Source organism: Palaemon carinicauda, chromosome 8, assembly GCF_036898095.1.
Source record: "Palaemon carinicauda isolate YSFRI2023 chromosome 8, ASM3689809v2, whole genome shotgun sequence".
NCBI classification, from domain to species: Eukaryota; Metazoa; Arthropoda; class Malacostraca; order Decapoda; family Palaemonidae; genus Palaemon; species Palaemon carinicauda.
The window spans coordinates 168,015,013-168,031,862 of record NC_090732.1 but is presented as its reverse complement, the minus strand read 5'-3'; the positions used below and the strand labels follow the sequence as shown (position 1 = coordinate 168,031,862).

The 16,850-nt window shown below is 34.2% G+C and overlaps 1 protein-coding gene across 3 annotated transcripts in view; it reads right to left on the bottom strand.

Annotated features, from left to right (window-relative positions):
- Nucleotides 1-369: 369 nt before the first annotated feature.
- LOC137646120 (prostaglandin E2 receptor EP4 subtype-like) overlaps nucleotides 370-16,850 on the bottom strand; it is a 143,226-nt gene continuing 126,745 nt past the window's right edge. For 2 of the 3 annotated variants that reach the window (XM_068379322.1, XM_068379323.1), the window contains 8 exons: nucleotides 16,377-16,597; nucleotides 15,491-15,538; nucleotides 11,133-11,290; nucleotides 9,188-9,316; nucleotides 8,512-8,677; nucleotides 7,000-7,236; nucleotides 5,738-5,911; nucleotides 370-1,440 (listed from right to left, as the gene is read on the bottom strand). In XM_068379322.1, the coding sequence (XP_068235423.1) occupies nucleotides 956-1,440; nucleotides 5,738-5,911; nucleotides 7,000-7,236; nucleotides 8,512-8,677; nucleotides 9,188-9,316; nucleotides 11,133-11,290; nucleotides 15,491-15,538; nucleotides 16,377-16,597 (1,618 nt within the window). In that variant the 3' untranslated portion in view covers nucleotides 370-955. The remainder of the gene's footprint in view (nucleotides 1,441-5,737; nucleotides 5,912-6,999; nucleotides 7,237-8,511; nucleotides 8,678-9,187; nucleotides 9,317-11,132; nucleotides 11,291-15,490; nucleotides 15,539-16,376; nucleotides 16,598-16,850) is intronic. The other variant, XM_068379324.1, reaches the window with a different exon arrangement.

Genomic DNA, 16,850 nt, shown 5'->3' with positions numbered 1-16,850 from the left:
TGAAAACGATTTTACAAGCAGGCTTGATATGGATGTGTTTTTCGCCTGGTATGTATCACTTGCACAGTCATTTTTTTCTTTTATTATGATATTAATTTGTACGTATAAGAATATTGAATATTGGCTTTGAATTACTGGAGAATAATTCTTCGACACAATTGTGTATGTGGATATGATAACATTAGCAGCATTACATTAGTGTGTACGGACACGCATGTAGAAATTTATATATTCTGATATGAATTTTTATGTACAATAATTACATTTGCATCAATATATATATATATATATATATATATATATATATATTATATATATATATATATATATATATATATATATATATATATATATATATATATAAACTGCCTTCTTTAAATATTTTTCAAAGATATAATATTTGATAATGAAAATATTCTTGGAATAGCTATGAGTGAATAGTCACAAGACATGATTGTCAGTACTAATCTAACAGTAGATTATACAATGATTATCACAATACAGCTACACTGAAATAGTATATGCATATCCATCAAGGATATTCCAGTTTCAAATGGAGAAAAATAAAGAAAGCACCATAAATTTCACGTTAACGTATTCAAATTCAAGACTATACGACACTTTTCAAAGCTGCAATTAAAGGAGAAGCCACTCTTCCAGTCAGTCACTACAAATGAGCTTTTTGTTTTCAAGATCCATAGCTCTCCTAAACGAGTCTTGTATCTAGTTAGGAAACGGCCACTTGTTAAGAAAATGTTGTTGTGGATATACTATTAGCTTCGTTCACAAAATGCCGACCCCCTTCATTGGTTACAAATGGACACTTGCCGAAAAAATCTTATCACTTTTAATCTAACATGAAAGCAAGCTTTCCTAAAACTTTTTTCTTGCTATTTCATTAGAAATATCCACCTGTAAAATAGTTTTGCAGGCCAACGGGCCACCGACAATGGCCTTAACTGTCTTGCGTCCTGTGGATAGGTGTGCTCGTGTGGATGTTAAAGTTAAATATCGTGGTCTTTTCTTTTTCTGGTTCACTTCCCATTCCCCTCAACTTGGCCGAACTGGAAGCAACCACAAACACAGGGTCGTCGTCTGGGTCTGGAAGCGAATCACTCTGGAACTGAGAAGTGAACTGGTCGCTACTGTCGAAGTCGCAGCGGTGACTCCAGTTGAAATGGTCTGTCGGGGTGTAGAAACTGTTTGGACTGAGCTTGTGACTGCTGCTGTTGTCCCCTGTCAGAATGATCTCGGGTCGTAAGGCACAACGACTTCCCAGGAAGTCGTTGGGTGATGGGCCGGCTAGGAAGGAGTTGTCACCTTTGAATGTCTGCGTGCTCTGAGTTCGGTAATGTTTTGCCGTTAGTGCGTCCTGGGGACAGCACCAGGAGTGTCTCCTTCCGCTGATTTCTTCAGGGGAGAGGCCGTTCTGGGCGTCACCTGTTGGAACAGTAATGTAAAATTGGTGAAAAGTTATCAAATAGAACATTGAAATAATAAATCAAAGCTTGAGAGAAGAAAGATGAGAATGCTGAGTTGGATTATGGGAATATTAATGCTTGAAAGATTGGAAAATACTAAGACGAATGGCAGGCGTAGTAAAGCTTACAGAGATGATGTCGGAACTTTATAATGATGGATGGTGGCGAGGGAGCGAGGAGGGTTTCGGAGGAACCTGTTAGGGGGAGAAAATCGAGAGGTAGGTAAAGAATTAGCTGGTGAGAATTAGATGGTGATAATATTTAGATGGTGATGATATTTAGAGAAGAGGTTTGGTGGAAGAGGATGACTTTGATAGAGGGTATTGGAGAGGGCACATCAGGCAACCGACCCTGTAATGCATGGATAACGGTGGGAAAGAAATAGACGACATTGAAATGATAAAAGATTACAGGCAGTCATTAAGAAGATGAGAGCAATTTCTTCATGATCTACCAGGTCAACACCATAATCACATAGCTACAGATGGAGTAAAAGGATAAGATTCACATAGGGCAACTGCGTATACTTGGAATATTTTATCTCATGGGGAGATTGTTTTTTATTCATACTTGACTTTATTGTCTTTAGGTGGAGAATTGAATAAGTCTAATCACTGCTGGTTAGGTTGGGTGGGTTACAACCATAGATATGGGTGCAGTAGCCTGCTGTGATTTTATATGTGTAGTAGCCTACCCGGTTCCACAACATTGCTTACTATTGCGTCTTAGATAATGTAATTTTTAAACTAGTCAGTCAAAATTCAATAGTTCAAATCCAAAAGAGGTTTGTCTTAATTAATATTTCTAGGCAATATTGCCTAATTATAATGAATATTTCACCAGGGAGAGGTTTTGAAACCATTGCCTACTTAAAATGAATACATCAACCCATTACCTTTGAGCAAAAGAATATATGTTGAAAACACTTATATGGATTTGATTTAATTCATAGTACAAATAACATATCTAGTACCAAATTTTGTGTTCAATCTGCAGTACTCTAGAAGTTTTATTCCAGCTGTTACCAAGTTGTGGAATGATCTTCCTAATCGGGTAGTTGAATCAGTAGAACTTCACAAGTTCAAAGTTGGAGCAAATGCTTTTTTGTTGACCAGGCGGACATATGTCTTTTTATACTTTATATAGGACATATTTGTTTTTGACGTTGTTAATAGTTTATATATGACATATCTGTTTTGACGTTGTTGCCTTTTTTAGAATGATTTATTGTTAATTTGTTCTCTTCATTTATTTATTTCCTTATTTACATTCCTCACTGAGCTATTTTTCCCTATTGGGGCCCCTGGGCTTATAGCATCTTGCTTTTCCAACTAGGGTTGTAGCTTGGATAGTAATAATAATAATAATAATATGAAATACAGGTTCAAATCCCCAGGGAGAAGTTGATCAATAGAATTTTCTCCGAAATGCGTACACTTGAGGAGAAAAAAATAAACTTGTCTCCCAAAAATATTTAGAATCAAATAAAGCATTCGTGATGAGCTCAGCAAATATATGTGTAAGGATTAGTAATGTTATCCCTCTTGTAATGACGTCCCTATCCCCACCACTGGGTCACAAAACGTCTGATATATAGCCCCATTTCTCAAATATATTTTCTAATTTTCCGAGCATTTAATCTTTAGCTTAGATAAGCAGCTCTTCTAGGAGAAGGACACCCCAAAACGAAACCATTGTTCTCTAGTCTTTGGTAGTCCCATAGCCTGTGTACCATGGTCTTCCACTGTCTTGGATTAGAGTTCTCTTGCTTAAGGGTACACTCGGGCACACTATTCTATCTCATTTATTTTCCTCTTGTTTTTTGAAGTTGTTATAGTTTATATATGAATTTGTTTTATTACTGTTTTATTTAATTGATCATTATTTTTCTTGTAGTTTATTTATTTTCTTATTTCTTTTCCTCACTGGGCTATTTTCCCTGTTGGATCCCTTGGGCTTATAGCACCCTGCTTTTCCAACTAGGGTTGTAGCTTAGCAAGTAATAATAATAACAATAATAATAAGGATCAGTAATATTATCCCTCTTGCAATGACGTCCATATCCCCACCACTGGCTCACAAAACGTCTGATACATAGCCCCATTTCTCAGATATATCTTCTCATTTTCCGAGCACGTAATCTTTAATAACGACAGAAGTAACAATGGGGAAATTCAAAAGGAATGGCGGATTTAATTTGGAAGTAGTACGCGTATTACTTGATAAACGTTTAATCTCTTAATTTCCAAGGTTAATACGTGTTTTATTAGTCATAATTTCTCAGCTAACTATTCATTTTGTATTAAGTAATGTTCCCGTTGGTTCTTACATCTTTGCTTCTGTTCTATCAGAACGGTATATTCAAGAAAGGATAGTGTGGCATCATAAGTCATACTTAATAACTTATTCCATTTGTTATATGATCATTGTATGTTTTGTGACTTCATTTGCAAGTTAATTGTATTTTAGCCCTTTGCCACAAGGCATTTTACTTAATAATAATACCAATATTAATAATAATTGAGGAAATATAAGTAAGAATATTGAAAAGTATAATTCTTAAATACCCAAGGATGATATATGCCCTTTTTCATAACTTATAAAATCCAAATTTATTTTTCTAGGGGAACAGAGGATCGAGTACTGTCAAATATTTGTTTTGGATTATTATCAGCAATAAAGCTTCTTCACTAACGTGCATGCAATTAAATTTTTTGTCCTTAGGTAAAAACTAATTTGGATTTAAATCTTTGAATCGATATTAATTCCAATTTAAGATCATTTATTTCTGATTTGAAATATTCTGCACGCAATGTATATGTATATTATTCGCCATGCGAATTCTAAGGCCCCTTTTTTAGAGGTTTTAGCCGATAGTTTGGTATCTAACTATTATGAGCACCACCAGATCAAAGCACTCAATAAGATTTATACACTGTATGTATGTATGTATGTATGTATATATGTATGTATATATATATATATATATATAAGTATATGTACAGTATATATATTATACATATTTATATATATATATATAAATATATTTATGTATATGTATTTGTATATAAAATATATATACAGTATATGTATATATATATTATTAATGTGCACACACACACATATATATATGTATATATATAATATATATATATATATATATATATATATATATATATATATATATATATATATATATATGTATGTATATATATGAATTACTCACATGCGCTTGTGTGTGTGTGTGTGTGTGTGAGAGAGAGAGAGAGAGAGAGAGAGAGAGAGAGAGAGAGAGAGAGAGAGAGAGAGAGAGAGAGAGAGAGAGCAAAATGATTCTTATGTAAGCATATACTCCAGATGTAGTCAAAGCTCTCCGCACTACCAGTAAAAGTGAAGCGAATCTCAACCATCTGATGCCACTCAAGATCTGGTAAGTAATAGATAATACCACTTCAGAGTCGAGTATGTGATTTTCTTTGCAACTTGAGTCGGTCTCTTATCCCCCATAAGAAAATGTCGTAACTGATAAGCTTATGATACGTTAAAAAGCTTAGATAAGGGAGAGAAATGGCTTAAGAAAAGAAAGGATTAGATGGACTTACTGCCCCTTGCCTGCTGAAAGATATTGGCAATAGATAGCTATGGGAAACGAAAATAAGTATGTGCCAATTGAAACTTGCATTAAACCTTATGTGGATATTTTCGAGTGGTAATAAGCAGCAAAGAGACCCGAGAGCTATTGAAGTGAGTTTATTTTCGTCGATATGAATGTCTTTTTTTTATTTCAGTGTTTGCAATAATTTCCTAAGCTATTTAACATGAACGAAGAATTTTAGGGCTGATGATGATATAAATCCACAATTCCAATAGTTTCATAATTACGAATCTATAAACTACAAGAGAAGTATAAAGTGATTTAAATAACATTTTAAGAGCAGTATCAACATTGAAATAGATCTTTCATATGTTATCTATAAAAAGACTTCATGTCAGCCAGTTCAACATAATAACATTCGCTGCAAATTTGAACTTTTGAAGTTCTAAGGAGTAATAATAATTAAAATAACATATTTTAAGAACCGCAAAACCATCAAAATAGATATTTCATATACAAACTAAAAAAGAGAATTGTCAGACTGTTCAACATAAAAACCTTCACTGCAAATTTGAACTTTTGAAGATCCACCGATTCAACTACCTGATTGGTACATAATCTTTCATTCAAGTCTAAAACAAAAAAAGAAGATTTTACCAACCATTTTGATTGTTTGAAGAATCTTTATGTCTGTTGGAAGCTGAGCGAGCGGATGCTGAGGAACATATCCTGCGGACTCTTCGGTTGTGCTTCTCGGAAGGCGGTCCTACGCGGTACTGCTGACTCATGAAGACTGGTATGGGAACGACCCCGAGCCTTGTGACGTCCATGGCGTCTGTACCAGGAGAAGATTGGGTTAAGCGAGGCTTTAGCACTACTGTAAACCTGCGTGATCTATTGCTAACATGTTATTAAAGTTATCAATTTGGCTTAATAGTACTTGGGGATGTTACAACATAGATGCAACATTTTGAAATATATATATATATATATATATATATATATGTATATATATATATATATATATATATATATATATATATATATATATATATATATATATGTATTTAAATTTAGCTACACTTCAGTTTTATATCTTATAGGTCCTGTGAAACTAATACACTTTTACTGGACCTGGATGTTATATAGTACTTGGAGATGTTGCAATATAATATATTTTTTTTTTCTTTTAAGTTTAACTACACTTAAGTTTTAAAACTTTTAGGTCCTTTGAAACTAAATCACTTTTACTGGACCTGGATGTTATATAGGTGTAGGCCCAAATGTTACATTTTCTTTATTTTATTTATAGACAGCTGATTTCTTAGATTGTAAGTTGTCTGCTATCTTTATCAATTTAGCGAGAAGAGGTTCTTATTGCGCTAGTTAGAAAAATGTTAATATTAATCCCTTAGGTAAAAGTGTTTGTAGTAGCTCTAGCCCTGTTGATTATTGCCCAATTCCCATATCTAAATTTCTTTAAACGTTTTGGCAAAACGTCTAGGCGATAATCTATTCCTAGTTTGCAATTTCACTTTAGCCAAGGCATTGGAGCATGTGATGCCTTTACAATTTTTCTTCGGAAACCATATATTTCCAGCAGTTAAACTCCTTTCTAACTATATGTTGAAAACACTATCTATTTATCTATCTATACAATGTATATATACAAAATATATATATACATATATGCAGTGTATGTATATATATTTATATATATAAATATATATATATATATGTATATATATATATACACATACACACATACAATTCTCTGATGAAGCAACGGGAAACATATATTTCATGTTCCCAATGGTTCTTTTGCATCTGTGCATCACGCTTCCATGTGATTTTTGTTCATATATACACACACACAAACACACGCTCATCACATGACTGAAAATAAATGAAGAATGTCAGTACCTTGGTATAGTTGATTGCTATTGGTGTTATTGTTATTGCCGTTGCCAGAGTCACTGCAGAAGGTGGAGGGTGTGTTATTCGACCCCGTGCCGGAGTCTCGGAAGATCTCGACGATGTCTTTGACCTCCAGTTCCCGCACTTGGGAAGCCACGGGCTGGATCGGGGAGGGAGGGCGGCGCCTGTTGTTGATCTCGTCCACGATGACAACGCCTCCGCTGATCTCTCTTATGTCTTCGCCTGACGGTCAAAGGAGAATTGAATAGAGGCCTTCACTTCTAGATAAGTTATACAATATTGGGTCTAGTCAGTAATTGAATTGGTGACCACCAAATACTGGTTCTAGTCAGTGTGGTTCTAATCAGTGTGATTCTATTCAGTAATTGGATGGGTGACCACCAAATACTGGTTCTAGTCAGTGTGGCTCAAGTCCATTTGATTCTAGTCAGTAATTGGATGGGTGACCACCAAATACTGGTTCTAGTTAGTGTGGTTCTAGTCAATTTGATTCTAGTCAGTAATTAGATGGGTGACCACCAAATACTAGCTCTAGTTAGAGTGGTTCTAGTCAATTTAATTCTAGTCAGTAACTGGATGGTTGACCACCAAATACTAGATCTAGTTAGAGTGGTTCTAGTCAATTTAATTCTAGTCAGTAACTGGATGGTTGACCACCAAATACTAGCTCTAATTATGTCGTTCTAGTCATTTTGATTCTAGTCAGTAATTGGATGGGTGACCACCAAATACTGGTTCTAGTTATTGTGGTTCTAGTCAATTTGATTCTAGTTAGTAAGTGGATGGGTGACCACAAATATTTGATTTTATATATTAATCATGCCGTTATGCAATATCGGATTTGTATAAGTGTATGATATCTGTGCGTATGAATTTATAATAAAACTCAAAATCAGTTGACAGTGGTTTAAGTCACAGTAAGTCAGAAGGCACCGGTGTGAAGGTTACTTTCCAAAGATGCCAATGAAATTATAGTTACCTAAGATAATTGCTTTTTTCTCCTAAAAGGGCACTTCCATGTTGCATTTACTTTTAAAACCAATTATTGCGGTTAAGAGATTGTCCAAGATATTGATAAAAAAAGAGAATTTATAAGGAGATGAGCGCCTGGGGCAATGGTGGATGACTGATAGTCTGGTGAAAGTTGAAAGATATAAGATGCAAGAAAGCGATTGAAAATTGTTGTTTAATGAATATACGTTGTAGACTCATGTGCGAAAAAAAGAAAAAAAAAGAACATCAATAAATCACGTTAGAAAAAAGAAGGAAAAAAGAAGACAAAAAAAAAAAATAAAAAAAAATGCTGGTGCCTGGAAATCCTAAAAAATCAATATTACTGAAATATATAAAACTACTATAAATTGTTATTATAAAAATAGATTGAAAACCCATCAAGAAAATAAAACAGATCGATACGCCAATGGCACATTCATAAAACTCGTCAGAAAACAGAAAACCAAAAAAGACGAAAAAATGCCATTGATTGGAATTACTCACCGTGAAAGGGCGACTTGTATTCAATCTTCTTTTCTCCGGGAGTCAGCGTTCTGGAGATTTTCCTCCTGGAGCCCAGATTAGCCAGACTGGAACTCTCCCGCCGGAGCAGCCAGGACCGTCCTAACAGGGGCTTCCTGAGCCATCGCCATACACGCGTGGTGAACACCTTCGACGGGAATTTTAATATTTTAAGATTATGGAAAAGTAAACTATATGTTCATATATATATAAATATATATATATATATATATATATATATATATAGATAGATAGATAGATATATATGCATATATATACATATATATATATATGTATATATGTATATATAATTATATATAAATATAAATAAAGGCCATTTAAATGCCATTTATTCTTTTAAATAAGTGAATTTTGATTAACCAAATGCATCTGAATAAAATATTAAGCAAGAATGCTTCTTTTGTAATTCGTTTCCTTATTTCATTTCCTCACTGGGCTATTTTCCATGTTGGAGCCCTTGAGCTTATAGCATGCAGCTTCTCCAACTAAGATTGTAGCTTAGCTAATAATAATAATAATAATAATAATAATATAGAAAAAGAAGCAACTCGAATATCAGCTGATTAAGAGCAAAGTGAATGTTTTATGTAATGTTTATCAATTCAAATTTAAACGAATCAAGTGGAACACCTCGTACCTTCCTGCAGATGATGTAAGCCCAAGGGTCGATAATCTGATTGATGGATGTCAGACGAACGGCAATGAGGTCTTTCATGTGATCCTTTTTGGTCTTGTGAGGCCAAATCTGGTTCAGGAAGAGCCTCATCTGTGGAGAGAAAAAAGTTAGAAGTGGTGTGGAAGGAAAATTTGCATTCAAGGGAAGTTATGAAAAATTTGTAATATGATGAAATTTCAGATAATTTTAGATTCGCAAGATGTTTTACAAAGATTTTTTACTCTCTCTCTCTCTCTCTCTCTCTCTCTCTCTCTCTCTCTCTCTCTCTCTCTCTCTCTCTCTCTCCTCATCTGTGTAGAGAAAAATTTTTTAAAGTGGTGTGATAGGAAAATTTGCATTCAAGGAAAGTTCTGAAAATTTTATAATGTAATGTAGTTTCAGATGATTTCAGTTAGATTCGCGAGATGTTTTATTATCATTCAACATAACATGTATTACAAAATCATCAATAAGCTACAGTTGTAGAGATGGGTTGACGTTTTCACTCTCTCTCTCTCTCTCTCTCTCTCTCTCTCTCTCTCTCTCTCTCTCTCTCTGTCTCTCTCTGTCTCTCTCTCTCTCTCTCTCTGTCTCTCTCTGTCTCTCTCTCTCTCTCTCTCTCTCTCTCTCTCTCTCTCTCTCTCTCTCGTTAGTTTCTATCCTTATATATATATATATATATATATATATATATATATATATATATATATACTAACTGTGGTTATGTGAATGAAAATATGAAAATAGAAGTAAGTCAGAATTATGTTAAATAAACCTTTATATGAATATGTAAATAAAAAAAAATGAATGGTAAATAAACACATTCGTCTCCAGACGAAGAGTATCACATCTTCTTCCACAAAAGATGAATCAATGTTCCTTTATGGGGTCTAGTTTCTGGTAATGCAAACTGTTAACAACATCTGTTTCTGAATCTAAACATAATACTGAAAGATTTGAAAGGTCGTTTAGAACACCAGGGTTGCCAGTTCGCTGCCTAAGTGGATTATATGTCAGTCTAAAGTTTTGCATTATGGCTGGTTTGGAATATTTGCGTTTTACGATAATGTAATTTTTTTTTTTAGCTTAAAATTTAAACATGATAATTAACAGGAAGCATTTCGAAAAGCATCACTAAAACTTGGAGTTTATGGAAATGAAATTATTATTATTTATGTACGGAACTGGACTGTATAACGATATTGTAATTCACGCGTCGATTTATAATTATAAGGAAATCTATCATAATTTATTATTAAAGGGAAGCTATGGAGTTACGTTAAACATTTTAAGGTAATCGTGCGTGCATTAGAATATGTTTGTATCAGATTATCGTTAAAATTGATGGGATCAGATCGAATTATGACCAAAATTTATTCGTATTCGAAAATTTAAAGGGGCTAAGGCCGAATTTCAGTATACACAGATATTGTTAATGCATTTCTTATACTGTAGTTGAAAACTAATCAAACGGCAATGCATAGTGAATAATACCATGAGATTTAAATATGCAGTAAAACCAAACTTTGAAAATCTATTCCTGCATTTGTTTTTCTTCCTGATAATCAGTCTTCCACTGATTAGGTGCTTTGTCTTTACCTTCAGACAGGAATGTTTTTAGATTGAGATGGCTTTATGCCAGTACGTGTTGTTGATAATAGATAAGATAGTAAGCTCTTTCCTTCTTTTGTTAATGTTAATATTGGTCTGATCAGAATATCAATTAATTATTCAATGTCCATCCCTCGTGGAAGGCAATTAAGTAAAACTTATTTACATTGTGGTTAAGCAAGTTTTTTTTTTTTTTTCTTTTCTAATATCTTTCGTTTGATGTTGAATAAAAGAATTGTGCCTCTTCAATGAAACTCTGAGGCTTTTAAATGATTATAATGAATTATATGATATAAAAACCAACGTTCATACTTACATCAATCGGAGACCAGGAAATGAGGAACACAATCGTGATGACCAACAGCAGCAAAACCATTTGCATCTCGAGTTCCCGGTGCTTCGAGTTTCTCTGAGGACCCGAGAATTTCGTTCCCGTGCAACGGTGGCGACACAGACGGAGGCACAGAAGAGTTGCTGAGGAATAACGAGCAATTCTGGGTCATTGACGATTTTTGGGGTTGGATTTCGGGGTGAGAAACTGTTGGCGAAAGTTGTGAACTCAAGTACTGTCATTTATTTTAGTGGTGCTTTGGGTTTGGTTGTCGTGGTGGGAAACTGCGGGAGAAAGTTGTGAACGCAAGAACTGTTTTTGTTTTAGTACTAGTTATGTGTTTTAAGTTTAGCTTTCTGGGTGAGAAACTGTTGGAGAAAGTTGTGAACGCAAATACTGTCTTTGTTTTAGTATTAGTTATGTATTTTGGGTTTGGCTTTCGGGGCGAGAAACTGTTGAAGAAAGTTGTGAACGAAAGTACTGTCTTTGTTTTAGTATTACTTATGTATTTTAAGTTTGGCTTTCGGGGCGAGAAACTGTTGGAGAAAGTTATGAACGCAAGAACTGTCTTTGTTTTAGTATTAGTTATGTATTTTGGGTTTGGCTTTCGGGGCGAGAAACTGTTGGAGAAAGTTATGAACCTAAGTACTGTCTTTGTTTTAGTATTAGTTATGTATTTTGGGTTTGGCTTTCGGGGCGAGAAACTGTTGGAGAAAGTTATGAACCTAAGTACTGTCTTTGTTTTAGTATTAGTTATGTATTTTGGGTTTGGCTTTCGGGGCGAGAAACTGTTGGAGAAAGTTATGAACGCAAGAACTGTCTTTGTTTTAGTATTAGTTATGTATTTGGAGCTTGGCTTTTGGAGTGAGAAACTGTTGGAGAAAGTTATGAACGCAAGAACTGTCTTTGTTTTAGTATTATTTATGTATTTTGGGTTTGGGTTTGGGTTTGGCTTTCGGGGCGAGAAACTGTTGGAGAAAATTGTGAACGCAAGTACTGTCTTTGTTTTAGTATTAGTTATGTATTTTAAGTTTGGCTTTCGGGGTAAGAAACTGTTGGAGAAAGTTATGAACGCAAGAACTGTCTTTGTTTTAGTATTAGTTATGTATTTTGGGTTTGGCTTTCGGGGCGAGAAACTGTTGGAGAAAGTTGTGAACGCAAGTACTGTCTTTGTTTTAGTATTAGTTATGTATTTTAAGTTTGGCTTTCGGGGTGAGAAACGGAGAAAGTTATGAACGCAAGAACTGTCTTTGTTTTAGTATTAGTTATGTATTTTGGGTTTGGCTTTCGGGGCGAGAAACTGTTAAAGAAAGTTGTGAACGCAAGTAGCCTTTGTTTTAGTATTAGTTATGTATTTTGGATTTGGCTTTCGGAGTGAGAACTGTTGGAGAAAGTTGTGAACGCAAGTATTGTCTTTGTTTTAGTCTTAGTTATGCATTTTGGGTTCGGCTTTCGGGGTGAGAAACTGTTGGAGAAAGTTATGAACGCAAGAACTGTCTTTGTTTTAGTATTAGTTATGTATTTTGGATTTGGCTTTCAGAGTGAGAAACTGTTGGAGAAAGTTGTGAACGCAAGTACTGTCTTTGTTTTAGTCTTGGTTATGTATTTTGGGTTCGGCTTTCGGGGCGAGAAACTGTTGGAGAAAGTTATGAACGCAAGAACTGTCTTTGTTTTAGTATTAGTTATGTATTTTGGGGTTAGCTTTCGGGGTGAGAAACTGTTGGAGAAAGTTATGAACGCAAGAACTGTCTTTGTTTTAGTATTAGTTATGTATTTTGGGTTTGGCTTTCGGGGCGAGAAACTGTTGGAGAAAGTTATGAACGCAAGAACTGTCTTTGTTTTAGTATTAGTTATGTATTTTGGGTTTGGCTTTCAGGGCGAGAAACTGTTGGAGAAAGTTGTGAACGCAAGTACTGTCTTTGTTTTAGTATTAGTTATGTATTTTAAGTTTGGCTTTCGGGGTGAGAAACGGAGAAAGTTATGAACGCAAGAACTGTCTTTGTTTTAGTATTAGTTATGTATTTTGGGTTTGGCTTTCGGGGCGAGAAACTGTTAAAGAAAGTTGTGAACGCAAGTAGCCTTTGTTTTAGTATTAGTTATGTATTTTGGATTTGGCTTTCGGAGTGAGAACTGTTGGAGAAAGTTGTGAACGCAAGTACTGTCTTTGTTTTAGTCTTAGTTATGCATTTTGGGTTCGGCTTTCGGGGTGAGAAACTGTTGGAGAAAGTTATGAACGCAAGAACTGTCTTTGTTTTAGTATTAGTTATGCATTTTGGATTTGGCTTTCAGAGTGAGAAACTGTTGGAGAAAGTTGTGAACGCAAGTACTGTCTTTGTTTTAGTCTTGGTTATGTATTTTGGGTTCGGCTTTCGGGGCGAGAAACTGTTGGAGAAAGTTATGAACGCAAGAACTGTCTTTGTTTTAGTATTAGTTATGTATTTTGGGTTTGGCTTTCGGGGTGAGAAACTGTTGGAGAAAGTTATGAACGCAAGAACTGTCTTTGTTTTAGTATTAGTTATGTATTTTGGGTTTGGCTTTCGGGGCGAGAAACTGTTGGAGAAAGTTATGAACGCAAGAACTGTCTTTGTTTTAGTATTAGTTATGTATTTTGGGTTTGGCTTTCGGGGCGAGAAACTGTTGGAGAAAGTTATGAACGCAAGAACTGTCTTTGTTTTAGTATTAGTTATGTATTTTGGGTTTGGCTTTCGGGGTGAGAAACTGTTGGAGAAAGTTATGAACGCAAGAACTGTCTTTGTTTTAGTATTAGTTGTGTATTTTAAGTTTCAAGGTGAGAAACTATTAGAAAAATTGTTGAGCGTAATTACTGTTTAGTGTGTGTGTGGGGGGGGGGGGGGGGGGGGGAGATGTATTTGGATGAACGAGAATGTAGATTTCGTATTGATTCTGCCTGATTGTGTGTTGTGTATATGTAAGAATAATTACTACTATATAAACGCATTATAGGTGGATTCAAATATTTACAGTATAATTTATATATCTATTTGTATATACGATATATATATATATATATAGATATATATATATATATATATATATATATATATATATATATATCTATATATATATATATATATATATATATATATATATATATATATCTATATATATATATATATATACTGTAAATATATATATATAAATATGTTTATATATATATATATATATATATATATATATGTATATATATATTTATATATATATATATATATATATATATATATATATATTTATATATATATATATATTTATGTATATATATATACATATATATTTATATATATATTTATGTATATATATATACATATATATATATATATATATATATATATATATATATACATATATATATTATCTTCATAGAGTACATAAGTATATAAGAATAGTTATGTTTTTATATAATCACCTTTGAAATCATCAAAGCTGATCAAATGCTAATTTGAAGCTATACACAAATAGCAAATAACAAAAAAACAACACAAACAAATTGACTATTAAATCAGATATGTCCACTCAAAAGCCATAAATAGATACACACTTCTACACACTCCTCATGCTGACACCACACACGTTTGGTTGGAATCCACATTGTATTTACAAGGGAATTTTGACTGTGAGATTTTACGAGCTGATTGAAATCGTATTTTATTTCGTCTTTTGATTATTGTGCAAGATAAAGATATTCATCCTACTGGATACCAGGTGCTGTAGAACAATGATACAATAAAGGTTTAGTTAATTCATTCAGTAAAAATTAGTAGAGAGAATAAGGTTAAGAGTTATAGGAAAGCCAATGTTTATTTCAGATTAGAATTTATCACACAGCCCATGCAAATACGGAATTGTTAAAGAGAAATATACTTGAAATATCAGTCACTTAGATTTAACAAAAGCTAGATAAAACATGAAAATATATTGGCACACACTGAAACTACATAAAAACAACTCAAGCTATTTTGAAGCAAAAGCTAGTACTCTACGTAAAAAAAGCCCATTAAACATGCAAACACTTTGAGAAAGAAGCGTAGGGTTAAAATAAAATCTTATGGGGGCGTCTTAAGTCTTCAAAAGGGCAACCGTGTAGTCTATAGGAGGGTCACCTGGTATGTTTTATACGAAATTTCTCGTAGAAGGATCAGGGGAGGAACTGTAGACTCTAAATTTGGTCTTTGCTAAATTCATAAATCATACCCCCAAAAAGGTGAATTCTATAGAATGTAATAACCTTTTGAAGCCCCTTTTAGACTAAAGACGACCCCTCTAGCCCCTGAAGGGAAAAAAAGCCCCTTTGAAGACCCCTTTAGGGACGCTCTAGTGGTCCTTACCTTCACAAAAGTTGCCTTTGCGAGAAACCGTCTTCTCCAGTAAGACAACTGTATAAAGATTAGGACCATTGCATTAGCGTCATGTTCATTTGTTTCGTTCTTATTGTATCCCTACAACACTTATCGTATTAGTCCATCTATAGGTCTGTACAGCAGCAGCTGAAAATTATTAGTAATTGGCTGTAAACGTTAAAATTGCTTTTAAGAAAGTTAAAGACTGGATGGTGGTTCATGATCCTTGGCTCAGTCACAGTCCAGAGATGATTCATGCATTAGAAAACTCGTCTGTTTTCCTTAGATTTTTTTTTTTGCCATAGAATGTGCAACTGTGCATGACATAGCTCAAATAAAACACATATAGAGGAGGTTGGTAAAACTCAACAGAAAAGTTGAAACTAAAGTTATTAGATCACTACCAAAAAAAGAACTAACATGCTGGAGGACGGTCAAACTGAAGTGATTTCATTTCATAAGCTTGTCAAGACTAGCTCCTGTTCAGTAGGGTTTCTCGTGTTTTCGTGATTCACAGTATTATCTTTTATCTACTCAACTTTCTTGATGGTTATTATCTCTCCTCACAGTTATCCTATCATGAGATGTTTTAAAGTCTTGCCATGTTTGATCGATTTTCCAACTTAGCAAAGCTATTTAGACATTAACAATTACTAATAAATATGCTTTTTCTTACATAGATTTGGCGGGTTATTGCAATTTTTACTCACACATTTACATTAACTTTGAAAAGCATTAGTTGTTAACAATTCATGTCCTTCCTTGTTTGTTTTTCCTTAGAATTTGCTCTTATATCTAATCTAAATGCTAATTTTAAAGCATTTTCATTTGATCCTTCACAAATGAAACCAATGAGAGTTTCGGGGGGACTTACTTATGACAACCACGTTGCACACTACCATCACTATCAAGCTGATGACGGTGAAGCTGCCGAAGATGTTAGTATAGATGCGATGGTGTAGGGGCGTTTTCTCGCAGACGTGGATGTTGACGAAGCACCAGGAGCCAGGGTACTGGAGGGCGTACTGCCCCACCCCGAAGAGGGGCATGGCGCAGAATAACACACTGAAGAGCCAAATGCCAAGGAGTAGCACCCTAGGGTAAAACACGGGAAAATTTCATTGATTAGTGGCACTAAATTTTTTGAGCACGATTAGTGGTACCAAATTCTTGAGCTTGATTAGTGGCACAAAAGTTGTTGAGGATTATTGGCACCAAATTTTGGAACATGATTAGTGGCACTAAATTCTAGAGCTTGATTTGTGGCGCCAATTTTTTTTTTTAGGAATATTGGTGCCAAAGTGAAGCTTGATTAGTGGCACCAATTTTTTTTTAGGAATAGTGGCAC